This window comes from Protopterus annectens, chromosome 5.part0 (genome assembly GCF_019279795.1).
Source record: "Protopterus annectens isolate FY-2018-M chromosome 5.part0, PAN1.0, whole genome shotgun sequence".
In the NCBI taxonomy this organism is placed as follows: Eukaryota; Metazoa; Chordata; order Ceratodontiformes; family Protopteridae; genus Protopterus; species Protopterus annectens.
Genome location: NC_056735.1, coordinates 1367449707 through 1367472138, shown reverse-complemented (window position 1 = coordinate 1367472138; position 22432 = coordinate 1367449707). Strand labels below are relative to the sequence as shown.

Genomic DNA, 22432 nt, shown 5'->3' with positions numbered 1-22432 from the left:
CTGTGGCTACCTTATGCATCCATGTTAGGGATATAAAGCTTATTTGAATAAAATAATGACAGCACCATAAACAGCAGGTCAGAAATGGTAATTGTAAAACAGTCACTATAATTCTACCTGAATTTGCAGCAGATGTATCAGGATTATATTTGCTTTTTTTCACATGTACTAACCTGTCTAGATGTTCTGTCTCACATTATCATTTTTGATTTCAGTGGTTACAGAAAATAGAATTACAGTACATGAAGCAATAGACTTTCTGCTAGCATAAAGGATGATGGTGACAATTATTTGGGCAAGATACAGACATCTGTCAGTGAAATATAAACCTTTGTTATAGCAGAATGAGCTGATTAGTGAATAGCTAGAACTTCCCTGTGTTACCCAAAGATTATGTCCAGCCCCCACATTCCCTGTCTTCATAGTTTAAGTGCTGAGAAAGTATACACTTCTGGGAGTGCACTACTCAGTGATTAGCAAGTATCTTTTTCGCTGCTGATACCAGCATGTTGAAATAGATGTGTGGACAGGTGTATACACAAGCATGAATCTGATTTTTGTTTTAAAATGTACCTTTGCTGGTTGAATGTGACATTCCAGAGGCACCATGGCAGAAAGTGGGAACAGACTTGTTTAATTTCTGACTCCTAAGACCATAATATTATTCAGAATCTTTTGAATTTACATTGCTAGAAGATAGAAGAGATTCCACTACAGAAACTGTGCAACTAAATTCTGTATTTGCTAGCCAATCTACTTTACTTACGTTGTTTTCAAATAGCAGTCTATAGCTATCTTGTATGGATTTTCATAGATTTATAAAATGAAATTCCAGTAAGTGTAGAAAAACGACCAAAAACCAAGAAAAAAATCCAAAACAGCCTAGTAGAAGGCAGGAAACACACCAGCAAAGGTTCCACTGTTTAATTCCACCAAGTAAGACACGAACATATAAAAACTGCAGATTAACGCTCTTGACAAAATTGCGTTTTCGTCTCCAATGACAAAGACTTCATCAGATAATGCTGAAATTAATAAATTATATGCATTATAAATACTGTTATTTTTCAAAAAGTATCCAATCAGTCGATGTGCATCAAGAAACAACCAATCTGTTACTGCCTATCATGAATATTAAAAACACATATCATTAAAAATAAATGACCCAAAATTTACATATTGTTAATAAAAAATACACTTTTAAAATATAAAATATCCAAGATATATAGAATTGATATTCATATCACAAAAATTGATAGAGTGCAGGAAAAAAAATTTTTCTTTTATATTTGAAAAAGACTTTTCTATTTAAGATAATGAGACACAAATTCATTGCAAATCATTACTTTTATGAATGAAAAACACCATCTAGTGGTCGTGAATGCAAATTACAAGTAAAGGTTTTATATTTGTTGTTTGTTGTTTTTAAATGTCAGCAGATTTAATTTTGAGTACTGATGTTATTGAAACACTCTCATTTAAGCCTGGTTTTTGTAGCATTGAGAAAAATTTGCCACCATAATTCCCTATAGGCTACTCTTTCTTCCCATAAACCTCCCTTAAATCCTTTTTGACCTGTTCAATAACAAAAAGTTGAAAACAGCTTCTTCACACTCTTTTGTATGCCTATACAGGGCATTAGTGTCTTTAGCCTTGGAAATCTCATAATAGTGTTCGTATATTCTCCTCCTCAGGGTACGTTCAGTCTTTCCTATATAGAAGGAATTGCATTTTTTACAAATGCGTATGTAAATTACCCCCTTGGTCTCACAATTATAAAAACCTTTGCTCTTTATTATTATGTTATTCCTACTAGGAATAATTATTTCCGTAGCATTTGACATATATTGGCATTGGTTGCAATGACCACACTTATAACTACCTTTCTTTTCTTGTCCATCTATTCCATAACTTATTCTATTATGCTTTGATTGGGATTCAAAAATATTCTTTATACTCCTAGAATTTCTATATACAATTTTTGTCATCAAATTATTGATGCCATTTATATCAGTTAAAGCTAAAAATTTTTTCCATTCATTTCTAAATATTTCACTAACTCGAATGTTGGACACATTGTATTCCATAATTAAAGCTTGTTCAAATCCTGGTTCTTTTCACTACAAGTTGTTTTATTTTCTACCATTTGGATAATATTGCTTTGTCCCTTTATTGGCTGAAATTTGGTGTTTCTCCCCATTTCCACCTCATTTCTCAACTTCATTATGAAATTGCTTGGGTAGCCCCTTTCTTCAAACATCCTGGTAAGTAAGTTGCATTCTGCCAAAAATCTTCACTAGCTGGTCATTCTGCTACCCCTCACACACGGAGGGTTTACAATGTTTTTCTTACAGTGTGAGGGGTGTGCGCGAGTGAAGTGAAGGAAGGAGTTGCAAAGGTTTGCTTCCTAAAGATCTTAGTTGCAAAATCACTTCCTGTCTTGTATATTTCAACATCTAAGTATTGCAACTTCTCCAATGAAAGAGTATATGTAAATTTTAAGAAATCTGTGGAATTGTTGATATAGTCAAAAAATTCGTAAAATTTGTCTACCCCTGCTATCCAAAATATGACTATATCATCCAAATATCGCCGATACAATGTCCAACATTTGTTGTAAATAGAATTAATTATATATTCATCCTCCCACTTAGCTAAAACTGTATCTGCATAAATAGGTCCACAAGCTGCACCCATTGCTGTGCCTTGGACCTGTTGATAGTATTCTCCTTGGAAAGTAAAGAAATTATATCTTAATACCATATCCACTAAACTTATAGTTACACTTTTTCAGCCTGAGTCAATTTTGTATCTCTGTAAACCATTTCTTCAAACATATTAAGGCCTTCTTGGTGTGGTATGCATGAAAAAAGATCAACTACGCCCACAGTGACAAATAGTAGGTCTTCATTATATAATTGTGAACCAATGCATCTTAAGAAATCCCAAGAATCTTTCAATATATATGGATTTTCACTACTTATGTGTTTTACCTTATTGTCCACAAATTTTGCTAAGGGAAGTGTTTTAGACCCTGCTGCCGAGACAATAGGTCTCAAAGGAGGGTCTTCCGCATTCTTGTGGACTTTAGGTATTCCAAATATTATTGGTATTCTTGGTTTTGCCACGTGCAAAAATTCAAAGGTTTTATTGTCTATTGATCCTTCATACAATAAACTATCTAATAAATTGTCAATTTTGCAATATGCTAAATTTATTTCATTAAGTGAGACCAAGGTGTATTTAACAGTATCATTTATTATAGAATTCATTTTTCCTTCATATATAATATTTTCCATGAAGACAATACCGCCCCCCTTATCTGGTTTCATTACTCTCAAATCTCTGTTGTTGCTTAAGTCATATAATATTTGATTTTCCTGCTTAGAAAGATTGAATTCCATAACCTTTTCTTCATACAACTTTCTAATTTCATTTTCCAACATATTATCAACATTTTTTATTTGAGGATGTAAGGGTGGGTTGTATGTACTTCTACGAATCAAAACTGAATCCTGAGGAGGCAGATTACACTTAATATTTGAATTGGTAGAAGCAAACAAAACACTGAAATTGATTTTCCTTAAGAAAAGCTTCATATCTATAATAGTTTTCACCAATTCACCCTTAACAGAGGGAATAAATTTGAACCCTTTACTTAACAAATGAAAATGTGTTTCAGTAGGAATAATATTGCTGAAATTGTAGATGGTAAAATTTTCAAAAGTATGCTTAGTACCATTAACTTGAATTGTATTATGATGTAACTCAGAATCAGGGGTGGGGTGTATTTGGACTAATACCCCCCCCCTTCTCCCCCCCCCTTTTTTGAAAATTTTGATATCCATCTTGTTTATTATAAGAATTGAACGAATTTCTCCTCAGGGGTGGGAATTCACTATCGTATTCTAAATGAACCCCTACCTGACCATCATTTTCATAATTTTCATCCAAGGTATCACCACTATATTTGTAATAATCATTTTTCTTAAAGGGTGGTTTGGGATAATGGGTGTTATTCTCATACTCGTTTAAATCTCTTTTTAATTTACTTATTTTCCTTTCTATGACATCGCTGCATTTCCATTCAATATCATCCTTTACTTTATAGCATTTGTCCCTTTCTTCCCTAATTTGAAAAATAAGATCTCCCTTAATAAGTTGATCTAAAGTCTGTATTTCACTTTGCAACAATTCCTGCACTCTTTTGTTTTCTTGAATAATCAGTTTTAAAACTTGAGACCACATTGGTTAAAAACTTTTAACAATTCCTGATGAAAAAGAACCTCCTATTACATTATTAGGGTACTTATGTACCCTAAGTCCTTCGAACCACATTTCTATTAATGCACTCATTTAAATATTCATTCTCTATAGTAAGTGTCTTAAATTTCAACATTAATTTATACAATTTGTCCAACTTATTGTGATAGCTTGTGCCATCACTAGAAAAATGTTTTTGTCCGCTTTTAAACTGTATATTGAAAGGCATTTTCAGCCAATCATTAATATCATTTTTCTTCCACGAGTTGTGGAAAGAATAATTCACAGTACCTTTGCTCCTATTGGCGTTTGTGGGGTTATCCGAGTATCGCTGGCTTCAGCCAGCAAAGAAGTAGATCCATTTTCAGGTTCCGTTGGCGCCAAAACCATTGGCGTCTTAGCCGGATTGAATGTTTCAGCATAAAGTTGTTCCCCTTCTAAGTCGCTGTGTGTAAGAGCACTTTTGCGGCGTTTTCTTTCGATTTGGCTCCCATTGACCATTCGGTCCGTTCAGTCCTTTCCAATCCATTGGTAACCTCTCCCCTTGCTTCCGGCATAGCGTCTGGCATAATGGCGTCAAAAGGTCAATAAGCTGCGTTAATTGACCTATCAGTCTCCGTGATTCCCCCATCTCTTCCTTTGGCGTTCCTCCTTCCATCAAGGTTGCAAAACACGAAACCAGTAAGTGTAGAAAACGACCAAAACCAAGAAAAACTCCAAAACAGCCTAGTAGAAGGCAGGAAACACACCAGCAAAGGTTCCACTGTTTAATTCCACCAAGTAAGACACGAACATATAAAACTGCAGATTAACGCTCTTGACAAAATTGCGTTTTCGTCTCCAATGACAAAGACTTCATCAGATAATGCTGAAATTAATAAATTATATGCATTATAAATACTGTTATTTTTCAAAAGTATCCAATCAGTCGATGTGCATCAAGAAACAACCAATCTGTTACTGCCTATCATGAATATTAAAAACACATATCATTAAAAATAAATGACCCAAAATTTACATATTGTTAATAAAAAATACACTTTTAAAATATAAAATATCCAAGATATATAGAATTGATATTCATATCACAAAAATTGATAGAGTGCAGGAAAAAAAAAAATTTTTTCTTTTATATTTGAAAAAAGACTTTTCTATTTAAGATAATGAGACACAAATTCATTGCAAATCATTACTTTTTATGAATGAAAAACACCATCTAGTGGTCGTGAATGCAAATTACAAGTAAAGGTTTTATATTTGTTGTTTGTTGTTTTTAAATGTCAGCAGATTTAATTTTGAGTACTGATGTTATTGAAACACTCTCATTTAAGCCTGGTTTTTTTGTAGCATTGAGAAAAATTTGCCACCATAATTCCCTATAGGCTACTCTTTCTTCCCATAAACCTCCCCTTAAATCCTTTTTGACCTGTTCAATAACAAAAAAGTTGAAAACAGCTTCTTCACACTCTTCTGTATGCCTATACAGGGCATTAGTGTCTTTAGCCTTGGAAATCTCATAATAGTGTTCGTATATTCTCCTCCTCAGGGTACGTTCAGTCTTTCCTATATAGAAGGAATTGCATTTTTTACAAATGCTTATGTAAATTACCCCCTTGGTCTCACAATTATAAAAACCTTTGCTCTTTATTATTATGTTATTCCTACTAGGAATAATTATTTCCGTAGCATTTGACATATATTGGCATTGGTTGCAATGACCACACTTATAACTACCTTTCTTTTCTTGTCCATCTATTCCATAACTTATTCTATTATGCTTTGATTGGGATTCAAAAATATTCTTTATACTCCTAGAATTTCTATATACAATTTTTGTCATCAAATTATTGATGCCATTTATATCAGTTAAAGCTAAAATTTTTTCCATTCATTTCTAAATATTTCACTAACTCGAATGTTGGACACATTGTATTCCATAATTAAAGCTTGTTCAAATCCTGGTTCTTTTCACTACAAGTTGTTTTATTTTCTACCATTTGGATAATATTGCTTTGTCCCTTTATTGGCTGAAATTTGGTGTTTCTCCCCATTTCCACCTCATTTCTCAACTTCATTATGAAATTGCTTGGGTAGCCCCTTTCTTCAAACATCCTGGTAAGTAAGTTGCATTCTGCCAAAAATCTTCACTAGCTGGTCATTCTACTACCCCTCACAAACTGACCTTTTACAATATTTTTCTTACAGTGTGAGGGGTGTGCTTAGTGAAGTGAAGGAAGGAGTTGCAAAAGGTTTGCTTCCTAAAGATCTTAGTTGCAAAATCACTTCCTGTCTTGTATATTTCAACATCTAAGTATTGCAACTTCTCCAATGAAAGAGTATATGTAAATTTTAAGAAATCTGTGGAATTGTTGATATAGTCAAAATTCGTAAAATTTGTCTACCCCTGCTATCCAAAATATGACTATATCATCCAAATATCGCCGATACAATGTCCAACATTTGTTGTAAATAGAATTAATTATATATTCATCCTCCCACTTAGCTAAAACTGTATCTGCATAAATAGGTCCACAAGCTGCACCCATTGCTGTGCCTTGGACCTGTTGATAGTATTCTCCTTGGAAAGTAAAGAAATTATATCTTAATACCATATCCACTAAACTTATAGTTACACTTTTTCAGCCTGAGTCAATTTTGTATCTCTGTAAACCATTTCTTCAAACATATTAAGGCCTTCTTGGTGTGGTATGCATGAAAAAAGATCAACTACGCCCACAGTGACAAATAGTAGGTCTTCATTATATAATTGTGAACCAATGCATCTTAAGAAATCCCAAGAATCTTTCAATATATATGGATTTTCACTACTTATGTGTTTTACCTTATTGTCCACAAATTTTGCTAAGGGAAGTGTTTTAGACCCTGCTGCCGAGACAATAGGTCTCAAAGGAGGGTCTTCCGATTCTTGTGGACTTTAGGTATTCCAAATATTATTGGTATTCTTGGTTTTGCCACGTGCAAAAATTCAAAGGTTTTATTGTCTATTGATCCTTCATACAATAAACTATCTAATAAATTGTCAATTTTGCAATATGCTAAATTTATTTCATTAAGTGAGACCAAGGTGTATTTAACAGTATCATTTATTATAGAATTCATTTTTCCTTCATATATAATATTTTCCATGAAGACAATACCGCCCCATATCTGGTTTCATTACTCTCAAATCTCTGTTGTTGCTTAAGTCATATAATATTTGATTTTCCTGCTTAGAAAGATTGAATTCCATAACCTTTTCTTCATACAACTTTCTAATTTCATTTTCCAACATATTATCAAAATTTTTATTTGAGGATGTAAGGGTGGGTTGTATGTACTTCTCTAATCAAAACTGAATCCTGAGGAGGCAGATTACACTTAATATTTGAATTGGTAGAAGCAAACAAAACACTGAAATTGATTTTCCTTAAGAAAAGCTTCATATCTATAATAGTTTTCACCAATTCACCCTTAACAGAGGGAATAAATTTGAACTCTTTACTTAACAAATGAAAATGTGTTTCAGTAGGAATAATATTGCTGAAATTGTAGATGGTAAAATTTTCAAAAGTATGCTTAGTACCATTAACTTGAATTGTATTATGATGTAACTCAGAATCAGGGGTGGGGTGTATTTGGACTAATACCTCCCCCTCCCCCTTCTCCCCCCCCTTTTTTGAAAATTTTGATATCCATCTTGTTTATTATAAGAATTGAACGAATTTCTCCTCAGGGTGGGAATTCACTATCGTATTCTAAATGAACCCCTACCTGACCATCATTTTCATAATTTTCATCCAAGGTATCACCACTATATTTGTAATAATCATTTTTCTTAAAGGGTGGTTTGGGATAATGGGTGTTATTCTCATACTCGTTTAAATCTCTTTTTAATTTACTTATTTTCCTTTCTATGACATCGCTGCATTTCCATTCAATATCATCCTTTACTTTATAGCATTTGTCCCTTTCTTCCCTAATTTGAAAAATAAGATCTCCCTTAATAAGTTGATCTAAAGTCTGTATTTCACTTTGCAACAATTCCTGCACTCTTTTGTTTTCTTGAATAATCAGTTTTAAAACTTCGAGACCACATTGGTTAAAAACTTTTAACAATTCCTGATGAAAAAAAGAACCTCCTATTACATTATTAGGGTACTTATGTACCCTAAGTCCTTTCGGAACCACATTTCTATTAATGCACTCATTTAAATATTCATTCTCTATAGTAAGTGTCTTAAATTTCAACATTAATTTATACAATTTGTCCAACTTATTGTGATAGCTTGTGCCATCACTAGAAAAATGTTTTTGTCCGCTTTTAAACTGTATATTGAAAGGCATTTTCAGCCAATCATTAATATCATTTTTCTTCCACGAGTTGTGGAAAGAATAATTCACAGTACCTTTGCTCCTATTGGCGTTTGTGGGGTTATCCGGAGTATCGCTGGCTTCAGCCAGCAAAGAAGTAGATCCATTTTCAGGTTCCGTTGGCGCCAAAACCATTGGCGTCTTAGCCGGATTGAATGTTTCAGCATAAAGTTGTTCCCCTTCTAAGTCGCTGTGTGTAAGAGCACTTTTGCGACGTTTTCTTTCGATTTGGCTCCCATTGACCATTCGGTCCGTTCAGTCCTTTCCAATCCATTGGTAACCTCTCCCCTTGCTTCCGGCATAGCGTCTGGCATAATGGCGTCAAAGGTCAATAAGCTGCGTTAATTGACCTATCAGTCTCCGTGATTCCCCCATCTCTTCCTTTGGCGTTCCTCCTTCCATCAAGGTTGCAAAACACGAAACCAGTAAGTGTAGAAAACGACCAAAACCAAGAAAAAATCCAAAACAGCCTAGTAGAAGGCAGGAAACACACCAGCAAAGGTTCCACTGTTTAATTCCACCAAGTAAGACACGAACATATAAAAACTGCAGATTAACGCTCTTGACAAAATTGCGTTTTCGTCTCCAATGACAAAGACTTCATCAGATAATGCTGAAATTAATAAATTATATGCATTATAAATACTGTTATTTTTCAAAAGTATCCAATCAGTCGATGTGCATCAAGAAACAACCAATCTGTTACTGCCTATCATGAATATTAAAAACACATATCATTAAAAATAAATGACCCAAAATTTACATATTGTTAATAAAAAATACACTTTTAAAATATAAAATATCCAAGATATATAGAATTGATATTCATATCACAAAAATTGATAGAGTGCAGGAAAAAAAAAAATTTTTTCTTTTATATTTGAAAAAAGACTTTTCTATTTAAGATAATGAGACACAAATTCATTGCAAATCATTACTTTTTATGAATGAAAAACACCATCTAGTGGTCGTGAATGCAAATTACAAGTAAAGGTTTTATATTTGTTGTTTGTTGTTTTTAAATGTCAGCAGATTTAATTTTGAGTACTGATGTTATTGAAACACTCTCATTTAAGCCTGGTTTTTTTGTAGCATTGAGAAAAATTTGCCACCATAATTCCCTATAGGCTACTCTTTCTTCCCATAAACCTCCCTTAAATCCTTTTGACCTGTTCAATAACAAAAAGTTGAAAACAGCTTCTTCACACTCTTCTGTATGCCTATACAGGGCATTAGTGTCTTTAGCCTTGGAAATCTCATAATAGTGTTCGTATATTCTCCTCCTCAGGGTGCGTTCAGTCTTTCCTATATAGAAGGAATTGCATTTTTACAAATGCTTATGTAAATTACCCCTTGGTCTCACAATTATAAAAACCTTTGCTCTTTATTATTATGTTATTCCTACTAGGAATAATTATTTCCGTAGCATTTGACATATATTGGCATTGGTTGCAATGACCACACTTATAACTACCTTTCTTTTCTTGTCCATCTATTCCATAACTTATTCTATTATGCTTTGATTGGGATTCAAAAATATTCTTTATACTCCTAGAATTTCTATATACAATTTTTGTCATCAAATTATTGATGCCATTTATATCAGTTAAAGCTAAAAATTTTTCCATTCATTTCTAAATATTTCACTAACTCGAATGTTGGACACATTGTATTCCATAATTAAAGCTTGTTCAAATCCTGGTTCTTTTTCACTACAAGTTGTTTTATTTTCTACCATTTGGATAATATTGCTTTGTCCCTTTATTGGCTGAAATTTGGTGTTTCTCCCCATTTCCACCTCATTTCTCAACTTCATTATGAAATTGCTTGGGTAGCCCCTTTCTTCAAACATCCTGGTAAGTAAGTTGCATTCTGCCAAAAAATCTTCACTAGCGCTGGTCATTCTACTACCCCTCACAAACTGACCTTTTACAATATTTTTCTTACAGTGTGAGGGGTGTGCGCTAGTGAAGTGAAGGAAGGAGTTGCAAAAGGTTTGCTTCCTAAAGATCTTAGTTGCAAAATCACTTCCTGTCTTGTATATTTCAACATCTAAGTATTGCAACTTCTCCAATGAAAGAGTATATGTAAATTTTAAGAAATCTGTGGAATTGTTGATATAGTCAAAAAATTCGTAAAATTTGTCTACCCCTGCTATCCAAAATATGACTATATCATCCAAATATCGCCGATACAATGTCCAACATTTGTTGTAAATAGAATTAATTATATATTCATCCTCCCACTTAGCTAAAACTGTATCTGCATAAATAGGTCCACAAGCTGCACCCATTGCTGTGCCTTGGACCTGTTGATAGTATTCTCCTTGGAAAGTAAAGAAATTATATCTTAATACCATATCCACTAAACTTATAGTTACACTTTTTTCAGCCTGAGTCAATTTTGTATCTCTGTAAACCATTTCTTCAAACATATTAAGGCCTTCTTGGTGTGGTATGCATGAAAAAAGATCAACTACGTCCACAGTGACAAATAGTAAAATAGTTGGGATACTTCATACAGACAGGTGCCAGTGTGTACAGGGATAATGGAGCCTGCTTGGGTACATGCTGACAGGTGCCAGTGTGGACAGGGATAATGGAGCCTGCTTGGGTACATGCAGACAGGTGCCAGTGTGGACAGGGATAATGGAGCCTGCTTGGTTACATGCAGACAGGTGCCAGTGTGGACAGGGATGATGGACCTTGCTTGGAGTACATACAAACAGGTGCCAGTGCAGGCAGCCATAGTAGAGCTTGTTTGGGGTAGTTTTAGGTAGGTGTAATTGTATCTACTGTCCTTATAGCACTATAATGGCAACATCGCTTGATGAATGTTGTAAATGAGGAAATGTATTAGCATTTGAGTACTGAAGGGCAAATATCTGCTGTGGCTACCTTATGCATCCATGTTAGGGATATAAAGCTTATTTGAATAAAATAATGACAGCACCATAAACAGCAGGTCAGAAATGGTAATTGTAAAGCAGTCACTATAATTCTACCTGAATTTGCAGCAGATGTATCAGGATTATATTTGCTTTTTTTCACATGTACTAACCTGTCTAGATGTTCTGTCTCACATTATCATTTTGATTTCAGTGGTTACAGAAAATAGAATTACAGTACATGAAGCAATAGACTTTCTGCTAGCATAAAGGATGATGGTGACAATTATTTGGGCAAGATACAGACATCTGTCAGTGAAATATAAACCTTTGTTATAGCAGAATGAGCTGATTAGTGAATAGCTAGAACTTCCTGTGTTACCCAAAGATTATGTCCAGCCCCCACATTCCCTGTCTTCATAGTTTAAGTGCTGAGAAAGTATACACTTCTGGGAGTGCACTACTCAGTGATTAGCAAGTATCTTTTTCGCTGCTGATACCAGCATGTTGAAATAGATGTGTGGACAGGTGTATACACAAGCATGAATCTGATTTTGTTTTAAAATGTACCTTTGCTGGTTGAATGTGACATTCCAGAGGCACCATGGCAGAAAGTGGGAACAGACTTGTTTAATTTCTGACTCCTAAGACCATAATATTATTCAGAATCTTTTGAATTTACATTGCTAGAAGATAGAAGAGATTCCACTACAGAAACTGTGCAACTAAATTCTGTATTTGCTAGCCAATCTACTTTACTTACGTTGTTTTCAAATAGCAGTCTATAGCTATCTTGTATGGATTTTCATAGATTTATAAAATGAAATTCCAACTACAGTCTAACCCTAGATATGTTTGACACTAATGATTAAGGGAAAAAGTCCAAGAGAAAAAGGGAAGCATCCCCACAAGACACTACTGGATCTTGGAAGCACACTACTGCAGGGTATAGGAACATCTCTAGTGTAACTGGCAATGCGAAAACACTTCAAGCAAAAGTGCCATTAATGCCTAAACTTTTAAGGCTAATGAGAGCAAGCAGGATAAGCAGAGCTGCCCGAAAAGTACTTTAATAGATTTGCAAGACAGTTGTAACCAAGATAGATACTCAGAATGCAGCAAGACCATACATGGGTTTTACTGAAGTTTGGAAGAACCTTGGAACAGCCCACATCATACATAAGCAGAACCAAGGATGAGCAGCGATGCGGGAGGAATCAGATGCCTTAGAAATGGTTTGATGGCAGAAGGATGGAATATTTCTGGAATGAGCCAAGCAATCTTCCAGAGCAAAGATGAGCGGTACACAAGTTACTTGGAACAAAGTCATGACTATTAGCTTTCTAAATCTGCAGTTTATAAAACGACTCAAATGATATGATGTGATGTATTATCATCCCTGTGATTCAATGTAAGAGAGTCATCAAAACACCTCAACGTTACAGAGATGCTGAAAATTTTGAATTCTGAAATATTTTGAATGTAAAATGGTACAGTTAGTGGCTCTGTAATCATTTATAGTAACTGTAATCCAGAAAGCTTAGTTAAATATGGTTGGATATCAATACTGCATTTACAAGAATCCAGAAAGCTTAGTTAAATATGGCTGAATATCATAATACTGCATTTACAAGACATGCATGTGCCAAAATGCATCAGGCTGTAGGCTACCGGTGTCTGAGTTTGTCTCATTCTACTTGGGAGATATCACTGAAGGGTAAAAGAGTACTAGGTGTGCAGTCCTTCGTTTCAGCAGCACTACGGCCAGATGCTTCATTCGTCTCTTGACAAAGTTATAGCCAGCGAGTTCATATCACAAATGTTAAAGGATAACTTTTGCTGAACTCTATGCTGCTATATATGAAATGCCTGCTGAGATCTAGTTTAAATAAATAGTTTTAGCAAAATGAAATTTGACTAAAAACTCATTGCTTACATATAAAGGTAGCTACATACAGCACTTCTCTTGCCAAGATGTTTGATAAATCATTTCAGATGGTGAATGCATGTAAAATTTAACAACTTAGAAAATGATGAAGTTACCTATATATCATTTTTACAAACAAGTTTGCAATTGTCAATCCCAGTTTGAATCAGAGCATTCTGTTATTCATGGAAAATAAAGGTACTTCTGTTTCTGAAGTTACACAAAAAATGTGAAACAAACATTCTACTGTTTGGGTCAAAGTAATCAATATAAAGAACTGCCAAAATAAAACTTAAATTTAGGGGAAAATGTTGGCATTTGATGTATGGGAAAAAACATAAGTAGAGAGACAGACAGATAGGTATTGTGGGGACTGTAAACTCACTGGAAACATTTGCTGGCCTAAGCCCGCAAATTAGTAGTTCTGTTAATCAAAGTGTGCTGTTTGGATATTTATTTAAATGTGGGAAAGAGTATCAGACTAATAAATCTGTCCCCACCATATCCAATATAAATTCATAGAATGTTTTTATCATCTCTTTATGAAGAATCATAAGTAAGATCAAATACTCAACAGAACATGGAGGTTTAGGATTACTTGATTTGAAGAGATAGTTCAGAGCTGTACAGTTAAGGCTAATATACACAACACAAGCAGAAAGCTACAATTCAGAGTTGAAAGGGATTATGATGAAGTGAGGGGTTAATTCAAGAAGTAAGGAAAGAATGGGATTTTGGAAGCAGCTCCTGAAGGAAAATAACATCAGTCATAGAGAATATTATATTTATAAAGCAGCAAAAAGTATACTAAGAACTAAGCACACACTGGAATGGAGAAAGGAGATTCTGCCAATAGGGATGACTGAAATCAATGGAAGAGAGAGTGGGCAAGAGGAGGTGGAATATACTGGAGAATGTTGGCAAAGGAACCAAGGTATTGGGAACAAATAGAGAAGGAAAGGTAATAGAATGGGAAGAGGCCAAGTGGACATTTGGATTGCAGGCTGGTGGTTGCCTTCCCTATCAGGGATTGATATTAGAATATAGACAATGAGAAAGGGATAGGGGAATCCTAAACGAAAGACCTCAACTGGTTGAGTTTTTAATTGAATCTAGAACAAAAGTTGCTGTTAAGAAGTAGATAATTAGTAGGTCATATAAAATATTGCATGATAACTATAGGAATCATTTACAAGAGGGCAGACAAGTTGGGAAGAGAGACTAGATATTCATTTCACAAAAAAAAAAAACAGTGGGAGGATATATGTATGGCTCCTAAATATGCAACAAAGTCTAGAAGATTTAGGATTTTTGCGTGGAAGTGTTTGCATAGATACTTTTATACTGCAAACAGACTCCAAAGAAGTTTTCCTCAGGTAGATATCAAATGTTGGAGGTGTGATGAGGAAGAAACAGTTAACTGGGAACATATGTTTTGGGAGTGTAATGAGTTGGCAGGCTTTAAAAGTTTCTCTACAGAGTACTCTGTCAGGCATACTGGGTCAGCAAATGAGTGTAACTAAGAAAATTATTTTTTGAGCTGTAATACAATATCAGAATTGGTTAGACACAGTGACATGAGCTGAAATGCTATCAATGGGAATTAAAACTCTGTGGGATTCTTATTGGAAATGAAAATCTGATTTTTGCCTTTAATCTTGTAGATGCAGAAACCTCCTTACCTATCTAGGAGAGCTGAGTGCATCATGTCCTTCCATGCCTTCTTCTTCCTGCCTGGCTTCTCCTTTGCTAGGGCCATTGTTCGAAGCATGGTCAACTGGGTTGCATCTTTTTGATATGCTGGCCCAAGTCCGGGTCAGTGTTGGTTCCCTGTCAGAAGTTCAGAAAAAAAAAAGTTTGTTTCACTTCTCTGAAAAACAATTTTTAAACATGAATTTACACACCTTATGTTATATTATGTAATTTTAATAAGTTTTATCATTTCTAAATATGCATAGATGTACATTTTATGCTATCATATGTTATCTTTACAGTGCTATGGCTTATTGCACTCCATTCTTGTTAATGTAACAATATATGTGGAGCTTTTCACCCCAGGCCTCCACTGAAAAAGGGTCCTGCTAACCCAGTTGGATTTTCCTGGAAAAAAAATGAGCAGTAAAAAAATAAAATAAGCAATGCTACTCCCCAAACTATGAATAGTTAACAAATAACACTTTGAAACTCACTGTTACACACCTAAACCATTTTTTCAGGGGCTCCCTGCACAATCTGATGCAGTGGCTGCCTCCCTACACTCCCCCTGCTACTTTATTTACACTTAGATTGAGAGCATCATACCTTGGAGGAGTGGAAACATTCCGAGATGCGGCAGTTTTGGAGTTAGTACATATTTCCATATAATCATACTCAAATTCTTGCAATTTCCAAAGATCGCAGCTATGGTTCTTGAAGTAGAAGTCACAGTTACATATGCCCACCAGAATGTACTTAGCTTTGCAACTTTAGCAAATAATTAGTTTAGCCATGTAAACATTCATATTTTAGAGAAAGTATGAATAAGGGTTAACTGAGCGTAAGTCTTTTATAATGAGCTCGGGATAGCCGATATGGCAATTTCTAAAGGAGTTGATTCTTTACTTTTCATTCAGAATTTGTAAATATATTTAGATGAGCCTTGCTTCTCAAGGAAGGAGAGCAGTAAACCATTCATGAAATACAACTCTGAATGCACCAGTTCTGCTTTCAGTTTTCGTTGACTAAAATAACTTAACACTTTGAAAGGTGATTAAGAAATGTTATTTCAAAAAGTGATGAAGAATGTTGCTCAGATGACTGAGAAGTAGCATTAAGGAAATAATATTATTTGCTTTTAATCTTTTTCTGACTTGTTTTTCCTTTGGTTTCTAAGAACTAATACTTTTGTTACTATAAAAGTGTCACTGCATTAAAAAATCTATATTAGCTTGTAGCTTGTGTGTTTTTAGCCTAGGAGTATCTTTGTGTCGGATAGTGGGTGTTCACTTCAGTTGTACAGATGATTTTGTCCTTAAAGAATTTTCTTTACCTCTGAAATCATGTAGTATGAGTTTGTCATGCAAATGTTTTGTTTTTTTTAGTTTTCTAAGGACAAAATCACTATCACCATTACTAAATACCTTGCTGAATCTCATTCTACAAAGTTTGCTGTCATTATTCTAAAATATTCCCAAAATCTGTCAATGTTAAATTTTATGTGCCATACCATTCCCCTTTAAAATACGGTATCAGAGATATATGCCCTTGTATGACATTTTATCAGTTTCCACAAGAGTAGAAATTGGATCTGTGCCTTATAATCTGCATCATAATGCACTGTATTTCAGTAAATGGTTTATTGCTCTCCTTCCCTGAAAACAAGGCTAATTTAAATGTATTGTATCAATATAAATATCACACATTAAGTTCTAAAATGTATTCCTAGCCTCCTTTCCATTTTTACCTGGATAAAATGCTATGCACTGCAATCAGGCTATATAAATTATTAATTTTGAGTTACTATCTTTGCAACTTTGATATGTACATTTCCTGTCCCTGAATGTCTGAAACAAACAATATTATCTCTATATTTGAAAGCTCTGCTTTTACAATATTTATATATAGCTGTCATCTGTCTACTGCATTTATTAAAACTGTTTTACCTAATCTCATCATTTTTAACAGCATCCTTACAGTTAATTCAGTCAATTAAATGTAGGATGTAACTCAACTATATTACAGATAAAACTGGATTTATTGAACTACAGTGTTTATCTCCTTTTCTGATTTTAATGTCTTTCCTGTGTTTTCATTCATCAAGAGTTTAAGTAAAGATGTGTAATAAACATCTTGGACCCACTTTCTACATGTGTATTCAAAATCATAATACTTTAAACAGTCTCCACTTATATAACTGGTAAAAACATCGTGGTACACATAAATCTCTTCATAACAGCCCTTCTGCAGCTATTCATAATTGTGCTATCCACGAATTCCCAAATGTACTATAACATTTTTTTTTTAAATGTCCTTTCCTGTAACAAACACTCCTTCCTTCATCATACTTTACCAATGTCCTTTTTATAATTTTATATGTAGATATAGTAGTTTTGGCATAAATTATGTTCTCCATCTGATAGTGAAACAAATCTCCAGTTTTCAGTACCATTCTGTTTCCTTTCTTCCAAAGAAATCTGACTATGTTATTTAATTCTGAGTTTATGCTCTCTTCTTGCTGTCACACGTACTGTTCTTAGGATGCTATAAGGTATGACTCTCTATGAATCCAGTCCTTCCTTGATAGTGTTAAGGATCCTCAAGTATGAATAACTTGTTTATAACATTTTCCCAAGAGACTTTCAGATAGAAGAAAAGGAGAAGCAATACAATCCAGCAAGAAGCCGTTCCTTCTCTCCATCATCAGGTATTCTAAGATTGATCTTTGGAAGCTCTGACCCTTTTGTAGGAGACAAAGTGCATACAAGCATTGTAAGCATTTCCTGAAGCTGCCTTCTTAAAGGGAGAAAAAAGTCAGACTAGACAACAGCAGAGACAAAAATCCAGAGACAGAACCCCCTCAGTAGTAACAATCTACTTTAGAACTATAATGTACAGCCCTTGCTTCCTTCCTCCTTCTCCAAACCCAGGCTTACTGGGGAAAAGGTTTCTTTCTGTTTCCAAACAATGGCGACCCCAGGCAAATGACTAAGGGAGGTTGTAAGCACAGGCTACAAGCACAGAGTTTGACCAGCTTCCACCATTAAAAGGCTGAGCTGCAGTATAGGTGGGGCGATATGACCCTCACCCCCATTGCACACCTGCCCTTCAAAGCTGCAATGGGGGAGGGGTAATGGGATAGGCCTAAAGTTAAAAAAAAAAAAAAAAAAGTACACCCTTTTGTGCTGTGACCAGCCCCAGTTAAAACTGGAGTTTGTCCAGGGGGTTCAGAGAAGCTGGCAAACCTGCAACAGACATGACACACTGGATAGGAAAGCCATTGGATGAGAAACGAGAGTGAAAAAGTGCAACAAAAAACATTACATTATAAATGAATTACATAATGCTAATTATGGGTAGTTATTATATACATACTGCTGATAATGTGGTGCATTAAACATAGACCAATGAAGTGGTATGATTAGCTATCAGTATATCTGAAAATGCAGAACATACAAGAAGATAAACGTTTTCACTACTTCAAATTATTTTGAAGAAATTCAAAGGTTTCTGTTGCAGTAGTTGCACAGCATCTAGGAAGAGCTGTCATTGATGTAGGGTGCCAGGACTGGAATCAGGAAATGTCAGTGGACACTGGGAAAATATTTGGAAACAATAAAGGCTCCAAGATGCAAGAATGAAAAAATGAAATACAAATATGTGTACTACGGTGAGGTAAAAAGATTAAAATACATATTTAGGTAAATAAAAACAAAGACTAGAAGAGTGTTCTAGATTGCTTATTGAAAGGAGTGAACAGGGACATGTTCAAGGCTGTAAATCATATTAACTAAATATAAACATGCTAGAGGCAAGAAGATAAAAGGGAAAGCAAAAGAGAGCGATAAATAATAAGAAATGAACTTTTGGTGTTAAATGATGTGGTAATTTATAATCTGCATGGATCAGAAGCAGTGGGGTTTTTAGGAAGTAAATATCGAAAGCAGGAAGTGAGATAAGCCACTACAAAGAGAGCTCACACTGAAAAGTGATAAAAGTTTCAGCCTGTTATTTAGTACAGAAGAGAACAAAACGATGAGCGTTCACTAAGATCTCAAGAATTCATTGCAGGTGGGATCCAGGGAGAAGTGGTTAAAGGAATTATATAAAAGCTTCAACTGAGGGCACTGTGAATCTGAAAGGAATATGAGAATACAACAATATTTAATTTTAACATGAATGTGGATTAACGTGAAGCATCTTTCTACTCAGTATAGAGGGCACACAGATTGGAAGTGACTTCATTCATGGCTGATGCAGCATGCTCGATTTAGTATTTGTTTGGCCGATGTAGTACTTGGTATGGAGGGCTCACAGATTAAAGTAGCTTCATTCATGGCAATTGCAGCATGCTGGATTTAATATTTATTTGGCAGATGCAGACAATTTACTGTAAGGCAGTATGACAGTAAAGCAGGGAGAGGAACATATGAGCATTGTGTGGACACTAGCTCGTGGTAGGCACTGTGATAAAACCAAGCAAACTAGGTGTATTAGTGGTATCTTTTTACTGGATCAGTTGGTGGTAGTCTGTAGTTGGAAAATCTAGTTGAATTTATCTATAAAGTGCAGTCCAGAATAATAATAATACAACTATATATTCATGACGTGAAGAAGTGCACAGCTTCAGCCAGTGCTCTGGTGATTTACGAACTGCACAGACAAGAAGTGCAGTTTTTCAGGAGCTAAATATGGAAAGCAGACTAGGCTACTGCTAAGAGAGGTCGCACGCATAATGTATTCATACTGAAAAGTGATAAACATGTCAGGCCGTTGTTAAATGAATAGAGTACAAGACTACCAGCTTTAGCCAGCACCTCAGGAATTCAGTACTGATGGGAAGCAGGGTCACTAGACTTCCTGAAAGATCAGTAGGAGAGTTGCAGTGATTTTTTATGGCTGTCCTTGAAGAAAAGAAATACACTGTCACTGTCTCATTCAGAAGATGGCTTTTGATGTAAGCTCTGTGTCAATGGGGCAGATTGCTGGGGGAGTATTATTATTATTATTTTATTCCCTTTTCCTCAGAGTCTTTTTGGCTAAATGTTTGTTAATAGTACAACTGAAAGTATCTACCTCCTGGAAATGTAAAAAAAAATACAATCAAACTGCTGAAAAAAAATTTGTGACACCAAGGTGGTCTTTTTTGATACCATTACTGTCTCCATGAAACCGATGGGTTTAGCAATATTAAGGTAGGAGTTCTTTCTGTCTGATAAGAGTAACAAAGGAGGAAAACTGATCACTGAACAAATAATTTCAGAATTATCTGACTTTAGACATAAATGGGAAAATTAACTCAATAGTTTAAGAAGAAACCTGAACACTGACACATTTTGATTTTTTTTTACAATCAACACTACACACTGAACCAGGAACTTAGGATGAAGAAATAGTGTTGTTGTTAGATAATCAATGTTAAGTATTACTTAATTGGCACTATAGTTACATTACCATACTGGACCTGTTGTTTAACTACATTTTTGAAATATAAATATGCTTACATGCAGGTTTGTAAGTAATGTAATCTACCTTATATCTTTTCTAAAATGTGAACTATTATGTATAGTATATATATATATATATATATATATATATATATATATATATATATATATCCTGGCATGTAAATATCCCCAAGTGTCTATGTGCAAACAATATTGTGTTGTAAAAATTGTCTTTTATAACTTATTTCAATTCACCATTGGAAATCTGTTAGCTCATAGAATACTTATTGCTTGATATTGTTTTGATTAATTCCTTTTATATTTTGTTCATACTTTGCTTTTATGTTGTTTTATTATCCTGTGTTTTTAATTCTTGTTTTGCCTTTTGAGCCCAAATTGTGACTGAAAGGGGTCTTTAGACCAGTTTACTTACCCAGTTACCAAATGTGAAATAAAATAAATAAATTAACAGGTAAATGAATGAATGAATGTCAGCCTGTTATGAATTGTACTTTAAGGTACCCTGTACTAATACATATTCCAAGGTGCATTATTAATGCCTTTAGGCATATCACTGCTTACATGCAAAATGTTTCAGAAAAAAAATTGTCTACATGCTGTTCCTTTAATATTATGAGATATACATGTCTTCATTGTTTTGAAGATTGATGAGCTATAAGGTTGTGCTGATTTGCACTAATTTCACCCTATGTTATTTACTCCTATCCAGGCAAAAGTTATGGAACCCCAGTGGACTGGATGGATTCTTCCCCTGATGAAGCCTCTCTTTGGGAGAGGATGATGGACTCACCAAACGAATGGGTTGAAGATGTGTTACCTCTCAAAATGTTAATGATGGCAAAAATGACAAAATAAAATTAAAAACAAAATTATTTACTAATACCAAGGGAGAACACACAGTTTTTATATTTGCAGCACCGGGTGAAAGCTGATTATGTAAATTAAACCTGACTTGCCTTGAATGAAAAGAAATGCTCTTTTATAATGTATATACAGTGAGCAGAACATAAGCTCATAATGTTTTTTTTTATCCATGGGCATATGTAACATTATTTTAAGAAACCATTTACTGCCAAGTTCACTTGGTGAACCTCCTATTCCAACATCTATATAACTAGGTCTTTGAGCTTACACAACTTTTTATGAAAAATTCCTGACAGTTGGTAAAGTATATTTCTTGTATATATGGTTAAGTGTTTGTTTCCAAGGAAGAGGAACATTTGTTGACATTTTTTTTGTTTGAAAAGTAATTGTAACTGCCAACAAAAAACACTGTGTATATGTTATTTCAGGATACTACCAGGATTGCATACTTCATTAAGTGTCATCTATACTTGGAAAACAGTAGCCTGCTAGAAAGTCAGTTGGTCCTTTTGCAATATAAAACACCTAATCAGACTTGTATCACAGATAACATGAAGAATTTTAATAAAAAGGCTGGGTGCGAGAAGATGCCTTTAGAGCAGGTGTTGATAACTGGATCACATAGATATGACTTACTAAGGTACAGAGTTTCTGTGGCTTTTTTCAGCAGCTTTATTCTGGGGCGCAGCTGCTAGTCTTCGTACTTCTGACAGTACAGGCTTTGAGGAGAGCATATGCACACTTTAGACCCTACAGCAGCAGGTTCTGTTATTAACAGGCATATTTTCCTGTTTTTAGTGTGCAGAGAATTATCAGCTTGTCTGAAACACAAAGAGATCTTTTGCATCAGATTTCTGTAGCTACATGGATGTACACAGCTCCTTGTTATAATTACAGGACTTGTAAGTGTAGCCCTGGAATTATGAAAAAAACTCTGAAAAAGTACGAGAACAGGGG

General features: G+C 34.6%; 1 protein-coding gene across 11 annotated transcripts in view; it reads left to right on the top strand.

The window, feature by feature from the left end:
- SYTL2 (synaptotagmin like 2) overlaps positions 1–21573 on the top strand; it is a 1607062-nt gene extending 1585489 nt beyond the window's left edge. For all 11 annotated transcript variants that reach the window (XM_044071181.1, XM_044071180.1, XM_044071175.1 and 8 more), the window contains one exon: positions 21321–21573. In XM_044071181.1, the coding sequence (XP_043927116.1) occupies positions 21321–21466 (146 nt within the window). In that variant the 3' untranslated portion in view covers positions 21467–21573. The remainder of the gene's footprint in view (positions 1–21320) is intronic.
- Positions 21574–22432: the final 859 nt, after the last annotated feature.